The sequence below is a fragment of the Bos mutus genome, chromosome 13, assembly GCF_027580195.1.
Source record: "Bos mutus isolate GX-2022 chromosome 13, NWIPB_WYAK_1.1, whole genome shotgun sequence".
Classification (NCBI taxonomy): Eukaryota; Metazoa; Chordata; class Mammalia; order Artiodactyla; family Bovidae; genus Bos; species Bos mutus.
Window position 1 is genome coordinate 49,416,912 of NC_091629.1, and position 17,334 is coordinate 49,434,245.

Sequence of the window (17,334 nt, forward strand, 5' to 3'; positions counted from 1 at the left end):
TCCTCTACAGGGCGGAGCGCGCGACCCTGAGGGAGGCGGGCGGAGGGCGCGCCGAGCTTACCAGCGCCGGCGAAGCGCCTGGGGCGGCCGGAAGTGGGCGTGCCCGCTGCCTTCTCTATGATGAGCTCTGCGCACAGAAGTCCGGAAGCCGGGTCTGGGCTCCCGGAAGCGGCGCCCCCTCGCGTTCGCACGTCGGGTCTGGAGGTGGCGGCGCCTGCGGGGCTGCAGACCAATCTTAGCTCGCCACGGCTGGCTCCGGATGGTGGCGCCTTGGAGGACCTGTTCGAAGAGAAGTCCGAGGAGGAGGAGGAGGAGGAGGAGTCGGAGGAGGAGGAGGAGCCGGAGGAGGGGTCGGAGGAGGGGTCGGAGGAGGAGCAGGTGCCGAAGCCACCGCCCAAGCCGGAGGAGGCGCGCAAAAGCGTCTTGGCCCGCCTTGATCGCTTCAGCTTGCAGGTGACCTGTGTCCGCCCCTGCAAGCGCGCCTGTGTACTTGGCCCTGATTAGGATGGTGGCGAGCCGAGGACTCGCGCGGGCTGGCGCCCGGCTGGTGGCAGGACAACGGGACGGTGGTCAGGCACTGGGGAGGGCCCAACTCGGGAAAGTTCTCTGGCTCAGTCGAAAGAGAAGGGCAGTACACTCACCTGGTTGTGGGTGGATGACGTTTGCAAGGTTCTCTACACATGTAGTAATAAAAGTTGGCCGTCTTATGGCGCAGAGTAAATGCCCAAGAACTCTGTTATTATTATGCCTGTCTTCTGAAACCAAGAGACAGGTGGCTCTGTGGGTTCTGCTATTAACTTTAGGATTACTAATGCGTAGCCTCATATAGGGAGAAGGCAATGGCACCCCACTGCAGTGCTCTTGCCTGGAAAGTCCCATGGACGGAGGAGCCTGGTAGGCTGCAGTCCATGGGGTCGTGAAGAGTCGGACAGGACTGAGCGACTTCACTTTCACTTTTCACTTTCATGCATTGGAGAAGGAAATGGCAACCCACTCCAGTGTTCTTGCCTGGAGAATCCCAGGGACGGGGAGCCTGGGAGGAGGCCATCTATGGGGTCGCACAGAGTTGGACACGACTGAAGTGACTTAGCAGCAGCAGCAGCAGCTTCATATAGTGGCCTCTAGCCACGTGTTTACGAGCCCTTAAAGTGTGGCAAGTCGGAATTAGGATGTGCTGACATGTGAAATACACACAGGACTTAGTATGAAAAGAAAGTAATGTAAAATATCTCAATAATTTTTTATATTGGTTACATGTTGGATTGATAATACTTTGCATATATTGGGTCAAATAAAATATATTGTTAAAATCCATGTCTGTCATTTTACTTTTAAATTGTGGATGCCAGAAAAATTTGCATTCCATACATGGTTTTCATTATATATTCGTTGAACAGTAAAAGCATGCTACCATGTGGGAGTCAGGCTGCCTTGGTGAAATCCCTGCAGGGTTTATTTGCCAGAGTTGTTGAGAGGATTAAATAGTAAAGACTTTGGGAAAAAGTGAAAGTGTTAGTCACTCAGTGGTGTCCAGCTCTTTGCAACCCCATGGACTGTAGCCTGCCAGGCTTCTATGTCCATGGAGTTTTTCAGGCAAGAATACTGGAGTGGGGTGCCATTCCCTTCCCTGGGGGATCTTCCAGACCCAGGGACCGAACCTGGGTCTCCTGCATTGCAGGCAGATTCTTTACTGTCTGAGCCACAGGTAAAGAAAAGTCTTTTTAAATGTTTGTCTTCATTAAGTAAATTGCTGTCTCTGAGCTCTAGCTTCATTATCTGTAAAATGTGGATGTACTAGAACTTACTTCATTAGGAAAGAGAATTCAATGAGATGATGTAGGTAAAAGCATGTAGCTCTGACTGCACTTAGGTAAGTGATAGTATATTCTGTTTGACAGCTGGCTCTCAAATATGTTTTGTATGCCCATTTTAGGGCTTCCCTGGTGGCTCAGAGGTCAAATAATTGGCCTGCAATGCGGGAGATCCGTTGGTTAGGTTAGGGTTCAATCCCTGAATTGGGAAGATCCCCTGGAGGAGGGCATGGTAACCCACTCCAGTATTCTTGCCTGGAGAATCCCCATGGACAGAAGAGCCTGGTGGGCTATAGTCCACGAGGTTGCAAAGAGTTGGACATGACTGAGCGACTAGGCACACACAAGCAAACTCACATGCCCATTTAAAGGCTTCCCAGATGGCTCAGTGGTAAAGAATCCACCTTCCAGTGCATGAGACACAGGAGATCAGCATTTGATCCCTGAAGAGGGAAGATTGCCTGGAGAAGGAAATGGCAACCCACTCCAATATTCTTGCCTGGAAAATTCCAGGGACAGAAGAACCTGGTGGGCTACAGTTCATGGGGTCACAGGAGTCAGACACGACTACATGCACACAATCATGCCCATTTTACAGACAAGAAAACAGAAAGACAGAGGTCCTTTATGAAAGGTTTTATATAACCCTTGTAGTTCCTTTGATTTCTGCGCAGAAGGAGTTGGCCTCTTTGACAACCATCAACACGCCAGTGGCCCTGGTACAAAACTTGCCTATCCCATAGGATGTGCTCTTGTAGTTGAGTTAAAGTAGATCCTCACAGAACAGTGTTCACAGCCTGAAAATCCTGAAATTCGTCTTCACAATGAATCTTTAATGTTTTAGCGGGAGCCAGTCTCCTTCCTTTAGACAAGGTACTCTTTTCCAGTCAACCTTAGTCCCCACCACTCCCTCTCGTTCTTTGAAGTAGAATGTTGTTTCATGTTACATTAACATTCAGAATAGTTGATTTACTATTGCTCTCAGGTGGTTGCTTTCCTAAAAGCTGATATTTTTCTGTCTTTTCAGCAGTGGGAAAAACAGGGGTCTAGGGTTTGTTATACCTACCAGCTTCAAACCTCTACTTCCTCTGCCACGACCCTTGGCGGCTGGGTTTGCTGCCCTGAGTGAACCAATAGTCCTGTTTCCTGTGTGGTAACAGGCAGTGGGTATCCAAGGCTAAGAAGCCTGTTGTGAGGATGAGAGGTCCTGGAAAGCCTTCACTGGGAAGGGGACCTTTAAACCTAGACTCAAGAAGAAAAAGGATGGAATTAGGGGTGTTCCAGGCAGATGGCCCTGTGTGGACTAAGGCATAGAGTGAATGGGAGTGAAGCTTTGTGGAAACTAGGCTGAGGAGTGATAGTCATGAGAAACTAGTCTTGAGAAGTGATAACTGAGTTTGGACGATCAATTAGAGATTGAATCCTAAAGAGCCTGAAATTCCATGTTGAAAAATTGAATCCTTGTCCTCTTGCAGAAGGGAACGAACTTGTGGTAGTGGGAATTCCAAATGTTAGAGTTCTAGCCCATTTCTTTCATCCCTCTTGGAACCACAGAATATTAGAGATGGAAGGAGAGATCTCAGAGATCTACTAGAATTGTGGACCCTTAGAATGGCAGGGACCTTGGAGATTAAATCCAAAAATCAGATTCAGTTATTCTAAACTTTTAATGGGTCAATGAGCCCCCAAAATCTATTTTTTAAAAAAGTTATAGTATCTCTTCCTAGAAGAAGGATTTACTTATATACTTCTGCATACAATTTCAGGTAATTTCAGATTTCCATGAACCCATCCAGAGGACTGAGGTTATTTTTAAAATGTATATTTACATGTATTCTCTTCTCTTAAATTTTGCAGGTCAATAAGTCAAGATACCAAGAAGCAAAGGATTGGTTCAAAATCAAAAACCTAGTAAGTGTTTCTCGGAGGACAGAATTCTTTTGACTTCCTAGTCCAATGCTGTTATCATATTAGGCATTTTTATTAGCATTGAATGGTTGGAAAGCATCACCGAGTCAATGAACATGAACTTGGGCAAACCCCAGGAGATAGTAACAGAGAGGCCTAGTGTGCTGCGGTCCAGGGGGTAGCAAAGAGTTGGACATGACTTAGTGGCTGAACAACAATTAGCATTAGGTTGGGAGCGCATAGAAATGGATCATAAATCATTCATTTTGTATCACTTAGCTTCCAACACAAGGCCCGACTCCCAGCTGACACTCAGTAAGTGTTGATTAGAGGACAAGCAGTGGATTGCAGACCATCTCTGTGAAGAGAGAGCTCCAATATGATTTCCTGTCTCTTTTAGAGACTGGTGTCTTTTGATGGCACACAGTTTGGGGCTTTTGGAACAGAAGCCTGGATACCTTTTTTTTTTTTTTTAAAGCATTTTATTTGGAAATAATCATAGAGTTGTAAAAAATTGCAAAAAGAGTGCAGACTTCACTCAGTTTTCCCCAATGGTAACATTTTGTATACCCATAGTACAATATAGTTGTACAAAACCAGAGAGTTGACATTGACATAATCATTATTCAGTGTTCACCAGTTTTATATGCACTCATTTGTATATGTGTGGAGGCCTGTGCAGTTTTGTCCTATATATAAATTCATGTAACTGTTCTACCATCAATATCTAGAAATGTTTGATCACCACAAAGATCCCTCATGCTGCTGCTTTATAATCATGCCCATTCCTCTCCCATACCCCATATTCCCAACCATAGGTAACACTAATCTGTTCTTCGTCTCTTTAATTTTTTTCATTTCAAAATGTTATATAAATGGAGTCATGTAGTATGTAACTTTTGGGGACTGGGTTGTTTTTTTTTTTTTAATTCAGAATAATTCTCTGGAGATTCATGCCTCAGAGCAACTGAGCTTGTGAGCCACAACTACTGAAGCCCATGCAACTAGAGCCTCTGCTCTGCAACAGGAAGTTCAGTTCAGTCACTCAGTCGTGTCCGACTCTTTGCGACCCCGTGAATTGTAGCACGCCAGGCCTCCCTGTCCATCACCATCTCCTGGAGTTCACTCAAACTCACGTCCATCAAGTCAGTGATGCCATCCAGCCATCTCATCCTCTGTCGTCCCCTTCTCCTCCTGCCCCCAACCCCTCCCAGCATCAGAGTCTTTTCCAATGAGTCAACTCTTCGCATGAGGTGGCCAAAGTACTGGAGTTTCAGCTTTAGCATCATTCCTTCCAAAGAAATCCCAGGGCTGATCTCCTTCAGAATGGACTGGTCAGATCTCCTTCAGAATGGACTGGTCAGATCTCCTTGCAGTCCAAGGGACTCTCAAGAGTCTTCTCCAACACCACAGTTCAAAAGCATCAATTCTTTGGCGCTCAGCTTTCTTCACAGTCCAACTCTCACATCCATATATGACCACAGGAAAAACCATAGCCTTGACTAGACAGACCTTTGTTGGCAAAGTAATGTCTCTGCTTTTCAATATGCTATCTAGGTTGGTCATAACTTTTCTTCCAAGGAGTAAGCGTCTTTTAATTTCATGGCTGCAGTCACCATCTGCAGTGATTTTGGAGCCCCCCAAAATAAAGTCTGACACTGTTTCCACTGTTTCCCCATCTATTTCCCATGAAGTGATGGGACCAGATGCCATGATCTTCGTTTTCTGAATGTTGAGTTGTAAGCCAACTTTTTCACTCTCCTCTTTCACCTTCATCAAGAGGCTTTTTAATTCCTCTTCACTTTCTGCCATCAGGGTGGTGTCATCTGCATATCTGAGGTTATTGATATTTCTCCCGGCAATCTTGATTCCAGTTTATGCTTCTTCCAGCCCAGCGTTTCTCATGATGTACTCTGCATATAAGTTAAATAAGCAGGGTGACAATATACAGCCTTGACGTACTCCTTTTCCTATTTGGAACCAGTCTGTTGTTCCATGTCCAGTTCTAACTGTTGCTTCCTGACCTACATACAAATTTCTCAAGAGGCAGATTAGGTGGTCTGATGTTTTTCTGGAACTCTCTTGATTTTTTGATGATCCAGCGAATGTTGGCGATTTGGTCTCTGGTTCTTCTGCCTTTTCTAAAACCAGCTTGAACATCAGGAAGTTCACGATTCATGTATTGCTGAAGCCTGGCTTGGAGAATTTTGAGCATTACTTTACTAGCATGTGAGATAAGTGCAATTGTGTGGTAGTTTGAGCATTCTTTGGCATTGCCTTTCTTTGGGATTGGAATGAAAACTGACCTTTTCCAGTCCTGTGGCCACTGCTGAGTTTTCCAAATTTGCTGGCATATCGAGTGTAGCACTTTCACAGCATCATCTTTCAGGATTTGGAATAGCTCAACTGGAATTCCATCACCTCCACTAGCCTTGTTCGAGGTGATGCTTTCTAAGGCCCACTTGACTTCATATTCCAGGATATCTGGCTCTAGGTGAGTGATCACCATCATGATTATCTGGGTCATGAAGATCTCTTTTGTACAGTTCTGTGTATTCTTGCCACCTCTTCTTAATATCTTCTGCTTCTGTTAGGTCCATACCATTTCTGTCCTTTATCGAGCCCATCTTTGCATGAAATGTTCCCTTGGTATCTCAAATTTTCTTGAAGAGATCTCTCGTCTTTCCCATTCTGTTGTTTTCCTTTGTTTCTTTGCATTGATTGCTGAGGAAGGCTTTCTTATCTCTTCTTGCTATTCTTTGGAACTCTGCATTCAGATGCTTATATCTTTCCTTTTCTCCTTTGCTTTTCACTTCTCTTCTTTTCACAGCTATTTGTAAGGCCTCCCCAGACAGCCGTTTTGCTTTTTTGCATTTCTTTTCCATGGGGATGGTCTTGATCCCTGTCTCCTGTACAATGTCACGAACCTCAGTCCATAGTTCGTCAGGCACTCTATCTATTAGATCTAGGCCCTTAAATATATTTCTCACTTCCACTGTATAATCATAAGGGATTTGATTTAGGTCATACCTGAATGGTCTAGTGGTTTTCCCTACTTTCTTCAATTTCAGTCTGAATTTGGCAATAAGGAGTTCATGATCTGAGCCACAGTCAGCTCCTGGTCTTGTTTTGTTGACTGTATAGAGCTTCTCCATCTTTGGCTGCAAAGAATATAATCAATCTGATTTCGGTGTTGACCATCTGGTGATGTCCATGTGTAGAGTCTTCTCTTGTGTTGTTGGAAGAGGGTGTTTGCTATGACCAGTGCATTTTCTTGGCAAAATTCTATTAGTCTTTGCCCCACTTCATTCCATATTCCAAGGCCAAATTTGCCTGTTACTGCAAGTGTTTCTTGACTTCCTACTTTTGTATTCCAGTCCCCTATAATGAAAAGGACATCTTTTTTGGATGTTAGTTCTAAAAGCTCTTGTAGGTCTTCATAGAACCGTTCAACTTCAGCTTCTTCAGCATTACTGGTTGGGGCATAGACTTGGATTACTGTGATATTGAATGGTTTGCCATGGAAACGAACAGAGATCATTCTGTCGTTTTTGAGATTGCATCCAAGTACTGCATTGCGAACTCTTTTGTTGACCTTGATGGCTACTCCATTTCTTCTGAGGGATTCCTGCCCGCAGTAGTAGATATAACGGTCATCTGAGTTAAATTCACCCATTCCAGTCCATTTTAGTTCGCTGATTCCTAGAATGTCGATGTTCACTCTTGCCATCTCTTGTTTTAACCACTTCCGATTTGCCTTGATTCATGGACCTGACGTTCCAGGTTCCTATGCAATATTGCTCTTTACAGCATCTGCAACAGGAAAAAACCCCACAATTAGAGAGTAGCCCCCACTCTCTGCAAATAGAAAAAGCCTGTGTCAGCAATGAAGACCCAGCGCAGCCAAAAAAATAGTAAATAAAAGTAACGTGTACATGTCAAAAATAAAATAAATACATATATATATATATAAAAGATAAGTTATCAGTGGACAAGAAATTCAGATTTTCAACAAAATTTAGATTTAGTAATTCTATTTCACTTACATTACACCACATACTACATATATTATTCCAGGGGCCCAGCTGTGCTTGTGGTGAAGAGAAAACAGGTTCAGCTAATGTGGTTTGAATAAAAAGCTCCTAGGTTGTTCTGTGCATCTGTGTATATTTAGTTTTTTATTATGAAGTCCAAGAGGCTTGCTCTGGTCTCCTACCGACTATTAACTTCTTTTTGCTAACCTTTTTTTTTTTTATGATCATGTTTGATCTTGAGATGCAGATCTATTTTATCTTTTGATGTTTTGCTGAACTGGAGATTACTGATTTAGACCCTAGGTATGTAATTATTTTGTAATTAACTCTTGTTTTTAGGGATTCTCATTCTTGATGAACCAGTGTAAATTCAGAAGCCTACATACTTCATTATCTGTTTGCTTCTTTCTTCTTTCACCGATCTGTATGCAATCCACCTAGTTCCTAGTTTTAATGAAACTGTTTTCACTGTGGTGCTCTACCAGTAGCTCTGTATTCCTTATTATACTTGACTGATTTTAGTACTTAAAATACTGATTCATTCATTTGAATAGATTATTTATATTAATGTCTTATATATATATATATGATTTTATTTGTTGCTTTTTTGAACTTATTTTGGCTGTGCTGGGTCTTCATTGCTGCTCAGGCTTTTCTCTGGTTGCGGTGAGCAGGGGCGACTGTAGTTTCGGTGTGTGGGCTTCTCTCTGCGGTGGCTTCTCTTGTTGCCGAGCGCGGGCTCTAAGGGCACGGGGGCTTCGGTAGTTGTGGTTCCCAGACTCTAGAGTGCCGGCTCGGTAGTTGTGGCACATGGGCTTAGTTGCTCTGCAGCATGTGGGATCTTCCCAGACCCGGGATTGAACCCGTGTCTCCTGCATTGGCAGGCGGATTCTTTACCACTGAACCAACGGGGAAGCCCTATATTAATGTCTTTAAATATGCTTAGACATCTGTTTCTTGGTTTATCAGGTATAAAGGGTAACAAGATTTACAACTATAAAAGTTGAAGAAACCCATGTACTCAGCCCTCCTACTTTCTCACCCTCTGTATATCTGTACTGTTTGGCTATATTATTCCTTGGTTCCCTTTTAATTACTCATTTCCAGCTCCTTCCCTTGCTTTTTGCAATCTTATCCTCTGTATTCAGCAAGGCTCGTTTCCTTTTTGATGTTTCTGAAATGACCTTCACTTGTAAGGTGCTTTTTTAAAAAAAGTACTTCATTTCCTAAGCTCTGCCAATGCCATCTCCTCCAGTTGCTTCATCATCTCTGCTTTGAACTATTGCGTCTTCGCTTTGATCTCTTGCTTTAAAATTCATTAAGCCCTTTGAGTCCTTTGTTTTTCATGATTATCATCTGTTTCATGTTAATTTTTTTCTGGTGAGTGCCTTTCATTTAACATTTTGTTTTTCTTGTTCCCTGCCTCCATTTCCAGTTTTTCTGTAATATATTTATATAGATCTGATGCTGTTTGTTTATTTTATCTTTTTACTGTAACTCCCCTTTAAATGAAGTGAGTTCTTCCTGGTCAAGATCTTTGTTGGAGTTGTGCATGGAGAAGGGACTAGAATAGAATTATAGGCTGGCAGGAAGTCTTTTAAAGTCATTACTGAAACTCCTTAGGACATGAGTTTTGTGTGAGTGAATTGGTTTAGTTTTTCCTCATGCTGGCAGATGGAGCTTGACAGCTGCAAGGTTGCAAAACTAGCATGTCTGTGTCTGTGTGTTTCCCTGGTCAGCTCACGTGCCTTGCTTTTCCTTGGTGCCAGTAGTATCAGGAAAGCTCTCAGAGCCAGCTCTTTCATCACGGCCCCAGTGTTCAAGAGCAGATGGTGTTGGTTCTGCCTTCAAGATGCAGGACCTCTAGAGCACTCTAAACTCTGCCAGCTCTCTCTCCCTGAGACCTCAGTCCCAGGCCTCCTCTATTGACTTCAATTCTCCGTGTCTTCTTGGTACTTGCCATTTCTTCATTAAGGAGATGAGTTCCCACTCTGAACACCTTTGCCAGAGGGCTTTTCCTGCCACTAGATTGCTCGGCCCAGAATGCTGGTGAGTGAATGCTGGCTTAAAACTCAACATTCAGGAAATTAAGATCATGGCATCCGGTCCCATCATTTCATGGGAAATAGATGGGGAAACAATGGAAACAGTGAGAAACTTTATGTTCTTGGGCTCCAAAATCACTGCAGATGGTGACTGCAGCCATGAAATTAAAAGACGCTTGCTCCTTGGAAGAAAAGCTATGACCAACCTAGACAGCATACTAAAAAGCAGAGACAGTACTTTGCCAACAAAGGTCCATCTAGTCAAGGCTATGGTTTTTCCAATGATCATGTATGGATGTGAGAGTTGGACTGTGAAGAAAGCTGAGCACCAAAGAATTGATGCTTTTAAACTGTGGTGTTGGATAAGACTCTTGAGAGTCCCTTGGACTGTAAGGAGATCCAACCAATTGATCCTAAAGGAAGTCAGTCCTGAATATTCATTGGAAGGACTGATGCTGAAGTTGAAACTCCTATACTTTGGCCACCTGATGCGAAGAACTGACTCATTCAAAAGACCCTGATGCTGGGAAAGATTGAAGGTGGAAGGAGAAGAGGACAACAGAGAATGAGATGGTTGGATGGCATCACCGACTCAATGGACATGAGTTTCAGTGAACTCCGGGAGTTGGTGATGGATAGGGAAGCCTGGCATGCTGCAGTCCATGGGATCGCAAAGAGCTGGACACGACTGAGTGACTGAACTGAACTGAATGCCTTTACGAGCAGCCCTCAACCAATGAGACAGCTTTGAGGTGTAGGGAAGCAAAATTTGCCACCCCAAAATGTGTCTCTTTGGCATTAAGATTAATCTGATTATTTTTAAGAAACAGAAACCTCAGGAACCTTTCTTTTTACCCCCACTCCCACCCCCACCCCCTTAGCTGCCTAGAAAATTTAGATAAAGGACCTGGAATAGAGCTAATACCAGAGATACTTTCAAAGAATATGAACTGAGTGTGGTGGAGGAAACTCAAAGGACTTTAGCAATCAGAATCTATTGCATGTGCCATTGTTACCCAGTCCACACTCACTTTGCTCACTGCACGAGAAGCCAGTGAGTCCCAGGGACGAGGTGTTGAGGCAAGGAATACGAAAGCTGGCTGACGGAGAAGATGACAAATTCATACCTCAAAATAACCATCTTTTGGGGGGCCTGGATGTCAGGTTCTTTTATGGGTCAGAGATGGGGGTAGCTGAGGAAACAAAGTAAAAGACCATTGAATTCTTGCAAATATTTATCTCCTAGCCTGGCAAGCCTCAGGGAGGGGGGATGTGTTGGTTTCTTTTCCTTACAGTCATTCACAGGTGGGCAGGGTCAGATCTCCCTGTGAACTGAAGAAAGGCACTTTAGTGTAAGGGTCATGCAGAGGGGGCAGGGTTCTCTGAGGCAGGCCATTATGTGTGATTATAACAAAATGGGCAAAAACAAGAGTTAAAGTAAAAATTAACCCTCCCTGGTTACACCATTGTGTGTGCAAGGCTGGCAAACGTGTTTATCAAACATTTGTTTTTTTCTATCTCCATATGAAATTGTCTTTCTTTTCAAGTCCCAAATCACAACCCCCAGCATCTTCTTTTTAAAAATTAATTATTATTAATTTATTTGTCTGTGGTGGATCTTAGTTGTGGCATGCAGGATCTTTCAGTAGCGGCGTGCAGACACTTACTTGTGGCATGTGGGATCTAGTTTCCTGACCAGGGATCAAACTCTGGTCCCCTGCATTGGGAGCGTGGTGTCTTAGCCCCTGGGCCAGCAGGGAAGCCCCCCTAACATCCTCTTTTGTTTTTAGCCAAAGAAGCTGAAATTTAAAGTGAGGATTTTGGCCATTTTGGCAAATTACTCAGTTTTCCTGGGTTTCTTCCAAGAATACATGTTATTAAACTTTTGTGTAATTTTCTCTTGTTAATCTGTCTCATATCAGTTTAATTTTTAGACCAGCCAGAAGAACCTAGAAAGGCAGAAGGAAATTTCTTCCTCTTGAGAGAGGCATGTTCTGTGCAGGCTTGCTAAGGTCCCCAGCACATTGGAGCACTAGATACCGAGTGACGTGCTCATTAATATTGTTTAGTCGCTCAGTTGTGTCTGATTCTTTGTGACCCCATGGACTGCAGCATGCCAGGCTTCTTTGTCCTTCACCATCTCCTGGAGTTTACTCAAACTCAATGTCCATTAAATAGGTGATGCCATCTAACCATCTCATCCTCTGTCATCCCCTTCTGCTCCTGCCTTCAATCTTTCCCGCATCAGGGTCTTTTCCAGTGAGCTGGCTCTTTGCATCAAGTGGCCAAAGTATTGGAGCTTTAGCTTCAGCATCAGTTCTTCCAACGAAGGGTTCATTTCCTTTAGGATTGACCAGTTTGATCTCTCTGCTGTCCAAGGGACTCTCAAGAGTCTTCTCCAGCACCACAGTTAGAAGAACTGCCACAGTCAATTCTTTGGTACTCAGCCTCTGTCAGAAATGGTTTTTAAAGTATGAAGAAGATCAGATGATTTTTCTCCTTAGTCATGCTAACAGAAATTATATTTATGGACTCTCTATTGACCATCCTTGCCTTCCTGAAATAATATGTTATTTTAGAATGTGCTGTTCAATTCCATTTGCTCAATTTATTTAAGATTTTAAAAGCAATATTCATAAATGAGATAAATCTCTAGCTTTCTCTTTTTATGCTACCTTTATCAGGCCTCAGTTGTCAATTTCTCCTTACCTATTATTAATAAATAGAATTTGATAGTTTTCCTTCTTTTTATGCTCTGGAACAGTTTAAGAAACATTTGGTGGACACAGGGAAGAAGAGGATGGGACAAATTGAGAGAGTAACATTGAAACATATACATTAGCATGTGTAAAATACAGAGCCAGTGGGAATTTTCTGTATGATGCAGGGAGCTCAAACCTGGTGCTCTGTGACAACCTAGAGGGGTGGGATGGGCTGGGAGGTGGGGAGGGAGGCTCAAAAGGGAGGGGACTCCTGAGAGTACCTTGGACTACAAGGAGATCAAATCAATCAATCCTAAAGGAAATCAGTCCTGAATATTCATTGGAAGGATTGACTGAGGCTGAAACTCCAGTACTTTGGCCATCTGATACTAAGGGCTGACACATTGGAAGAGATCCTGATGCTTGAAAAGATTGAGGGCAAAAGGAGAAGAGGGCAGCAGAGGATTAAATGGCTGGGTAGCATCACCTATTCAATGGACATAGTTTGAGCAAACTCCAGGAGATAGTGAAGGATAGGGAAACCTGGCGTGCTGCAGTCCATGGGGTCCCAAAGAGTGGGAGATCATGTAACAACTAACCAGTAACAATGTCATGTTTGATCTAGTAGAAAAAAGTATTTTAGAACTTAAGTACTGTACTTTTGGAAGGACCTCAGAGTCATTGAGTTCCAGTCACCAAGTTCCTTTTGTTAAAAAAAAAAAAAAAAATTTTATTTGGCTGCCCTGGGTCTTAGTTGCAGAATGCAGAATCTTTAGTTGGGGCAGGTGGGATCTAGGTTCCCCGGCCAGGGATTAAACTCAGGCCCCTTACATCAGGAGTGCAGAGTCTTAACCCCTGCACCACCAGGGAAGTCCCCCATCCAGTTCCTTTTAACACTTGGCACCCCATTTAGTTGAGGACTTCCAATTTGCTGAGTGTTCCTGATTTAATAAGATTTATGAGATAGTGCCACGTACGTACCCTCCAGGGTTGTCTCCAATTTCTAATCCCCAGAGTGGTCCCCAGGCTGAGATTTTGGATGCCCCTTCCCCCTATCCCAGAAGCCTCCTACTTTCTCTGAGCTGGCCCCGACTCCGCAGTCATTTAGCTACTTGGAGCCTCAGCCTCACATAGGAAGTGGGTACAAAGCCCCTCACCCTGGAATAGTTGTGAGGATTAATTGAAATAATGGGTCTGAGTGCTCACTAAATGTTAGATTCCCAGATTCCAATTACTTCCCGTTACCCTGTCTTCCTTCCAGAATCTTGGAATGTGACATAAGGAGGTTCTGAGAATAGATTCGTTAGAACAAGGCTTCTAGCCACTGTGGTCGGGTATGAGGAATGGATAGGAGCTCTTACCTTGCCACTGAGGGAAACTTTGATTTCTAGTATAACTGGATTCTTGGGAGAGATTTGTGGTCCTACCCTTGAAAGGCAAAAGGATTGCTGTGCCGTTTGCCAATTCAGGAACCATGAATAGATATATGGTGTCCCGTTCCTGGCAGATCCTGAGGAAGAAATTGGTGAGGAGTGTCAAGGGCCCTGGGAGGAAGAGTGGAGGATTGAACAGATAGGTATTTTGGAAAAGGGAGATGCAGGCATAGGAGGTGGCCTGGGATAAACAAGGCCGCCCTGTACCTGTTGGAGCTGCAAAGGAGAGAGTTTCAGATTAGGCTTCAGAAAGACTGAACTCTCACCCCTGCCCTGCAGCCTGCTCTGCCCTTGGCATTGGCTGCACTTGGAGCCCCTAAGAACTGCTCTGAACTCACCCTTCTTACTAGTAGGAGATTGAGAGAGAATAATGCCCAGCGTCAGGGTAGGGTAATAGATTAAACTTATGGACTCTGGAGCCAGACTTCCTGGGTTCAAATCTCTATCACTGGGACTTCTGAGCTTCCAGTGCAGGGGGTGTGGGATCTTATCCTTGGTTGGGTAACTAAGTTTCCACATGCCATGCTGGGCGGCCGAATGAATAAATAAATAGATGCAACTTTAAAAAAAAACAAAACTGTTCAAAAACAAAGCAATCCCCCCAATCCCTATCACCTATTAGTCATGTGACTAATAATAGTATTAGGCAGGTTACTTGATTTGCTGTGCCTCTTTTCTCTTCTGTAAAGGGTAATGATAACATTAGTAACCTACTGCACTGATTTATTGTTGAGGGTTCAGTAAGTCAATACATGTAACAGGCTTAGAATAGTGCCTGACAATGGCCAATTGTATTCGATCAATATTAATTTTATTTAAAAATTTTGTTATTGTTTTTTGGCCACACTACGCAGCTTGTGGGATCTTAGTTCCCAGACCAGGGATCAAACATGTGCCCACAGTGAGAGTGCAGAGTCCTGACCTCTGGATCACCAGGGAATTCCCAATAAATATTAAATTGTATTGATAAAGCTTTTCCCCATATTTCCTTTAGATATATGATTTTTTAAAAAATTGTTCAGTTACTGGGACTTCCCTTGTGGTCAGTGGCTAAGAATCCATGCTCCCAATGCAAGGGGTCTAGATTCAATCCCTGGTCAGGGAACCAGATCCCACATGCTGCAACTAAGACCCAGAGCAGAAAAATAAATATTTTTAAAAAGTATTATAGTTACAGACAAAGTGCCTCACCGTCGCACTCCCTTTCTCACTGGCAATCACTTTCCAGAAGCCGATGTGTCTCTTTCCTCTCTGTATGTTACAATTTTATTACAAACGTGTGCATCCATAAGCAGCTGCCGTGTGCGGCCCATTTTTCAAAGTGGTTTCATACATGGCAGCTCATTTCACCTTTTCTCCACTCGGAAAAAAGGTGTTTTACCCACAGTGATCCAGACACACGCTAGTGCCATGTCCAGTCCTGTGACTTTATCGAATGGAGTTTTCTTATCTGCCCCTAACATAGCTTTCACAGCTTGTTGTTATGAACCAGGAGCCAGCCAGGGTTCATGTTTTGTACTTGTTTGGAGTATTATTAGTCTAGAACATCCCTCATACTTTATTTTTTTCCTCGCGAGATTGACTTTTTGAGGAAACTGGGTGAGTTGATGTGGAGATTGTGTTATAATCTAGGTTTGTCTCTTTGATGTTGAACTTGCTTCCCTGTTACCCATGCCTACTTGGCAGGTAGAGGAAGACTCCCTTAATCCTCAGTTCACACTGGGATGGAGAGATTTGTTCCCAGCTCCAAATCCAAATTCCAGAGAAAAGACAGGATGGCCTCTCTTGGATTAGTGCTACATGAGTTTTCTCTTTGAGGGCTGTACCACAGTTTAGTGACTGAGAACAACACATGTTTATTTTTAATTTTTTGGCTGAAGGAAATGGCAACCCACTCCAGTATTCTCACCTGGAGAATCCCGTGGACAGAGGAGCCTGGCAGGATACAGTCCATGGGGTCACAAAGAGTCAGACACAACTGAGCAACCAACACTTTTTGGCCACACTGCGCAGCACGTGGGATCTTAGTTCCCTGACCAGGGATTGAACCCATGGCCCCTGCTGTGGAAGCATGGAGTCTTAACCACTGAATCACCAGGGAAGTACCCAGAGCACGCATTTATTATCTGAGGGAGGCTGGAAGTCTGGCACGTATTAAAATCCAGATGTTAGCAGGTCTGTGTTCCATTCTTGAGGATGGAAGAAGGAATTCGTTTCTTTGACTTCCTGTCTTTTAGAGACCACCCACATTCCTTGCCTCAGGGCCCCTCCCTTTGTCTTCAGAGCCAACAGTGTTGCATCTCCTGCAGATCCATCGGAGTTCAGCTTGCAGGCTTTCCCTATCACCCCTCACTGCCTGCGGTTACTTGTGCACATTATCGGACTGAAGTGAAGGACTTAACTAAAGCCGGGCTGGTGAATATTTCAACACCTGGCTCCTGGAGAGGGAGATGCCCCATCGATAATAGTTGCCAGTTTCTAGGGCATAAATACTCCCATACTGGTCAATTTCAAGCTACCAATAGGATTTCAGCAGACTTGAAAACTTCCTGAAGATGTAGGTATGGAGAAGGAAATGGCAACCCACTCCAGTGTTCTTGCCTGGAGAATCCCAAGGACGGGGGAGCCTGCTGGGCTGCCGTCTATGGGGTCGCACAGAGTCGGACATGACTAAAGCGACTTAGCAGTAGCAGCAGCAGCAGCAGCACTGCATTTAATCCTGTTACATTTCACCTTGCTCAGCACTATCCAGCTTGCTGTTGGCTGTTGAAATCAGCTGGTTTCCAGGGATCGTGTTTGTTTTGTTTCCACAGGGTCTGTACCACCTCTCCATGGACATCATCATGATGAACCGAGTGTGTAAAATGTTCCGTCAAGGCCTCAGGGGATTTCGGGAATATCAGATCATTGAGACTGCTCACAGAAAGCACCCTATCTTCTCTTTCTGGGATGTAAGCTGCTGGGCTTAGCAGGTTTATAAGAGGGTTTAAAGGGGTCCAACAAATAGCACCTCACTTCCCAGCCCAGGTTCTGAATCAACTGAGAGAGAAGACAAAGGATGAAACAGCTGGGAGAACCGGCTGCCACTTGTATTGATGATGAAACTCACATTGGGTGTCATCAAGCCAGATGATTACCTAATACTAAACCCCAGAATGAGACAGTGTTACCGACGACCCCAGTCGGGGCAGTGTTGGGCCAAGGCAGGCCTCCACTGCAGTAGCTGGGTTTCCTGCCCTCTTTTCATAGCAGAGATGGGCAGAGCGTAATGTGGGCTCGAAGGGAGGGAGGTGGGGGTGACTGTGGTCTATTTCTTCTTCGAGATTCACCAGAGAGTTTTAAGTTACTCCCTCTCAATGTGAAAGGAGCAGGGCTAGTCATGTTCTCCTAGTACAACTCCC

At 44.1% G+C, this 17,334-nt stretch overlaps 1 protein-coding gene across 1 annotated transcript in view; it reads left to right on the top strand.

The window, feature by feature from the left end:
* Positions 1–13,974: 13,974 nt before the first annotated feature.
* CNBD2 (cyclic nucleotide binding domain containing 2) overlaps positions 13,975–17,334 on the top strand; it is a 48,173-nt gene continuing 44,813 nt past the window's right edge. Inside the window, exons 1-2 of the mRNA XM_005900047.2 lie at positions 13,975–14,025; positions 16,747–16,884. Of these exons, the coding sequence (XP_005900109.1) occupies positions 13,975–14,025; positions 16,747–16,884 (189 nt within the window). The remainder of the gene's footprint in view (positions 14,026–16,746; positions 16,885–17,334) is intronic.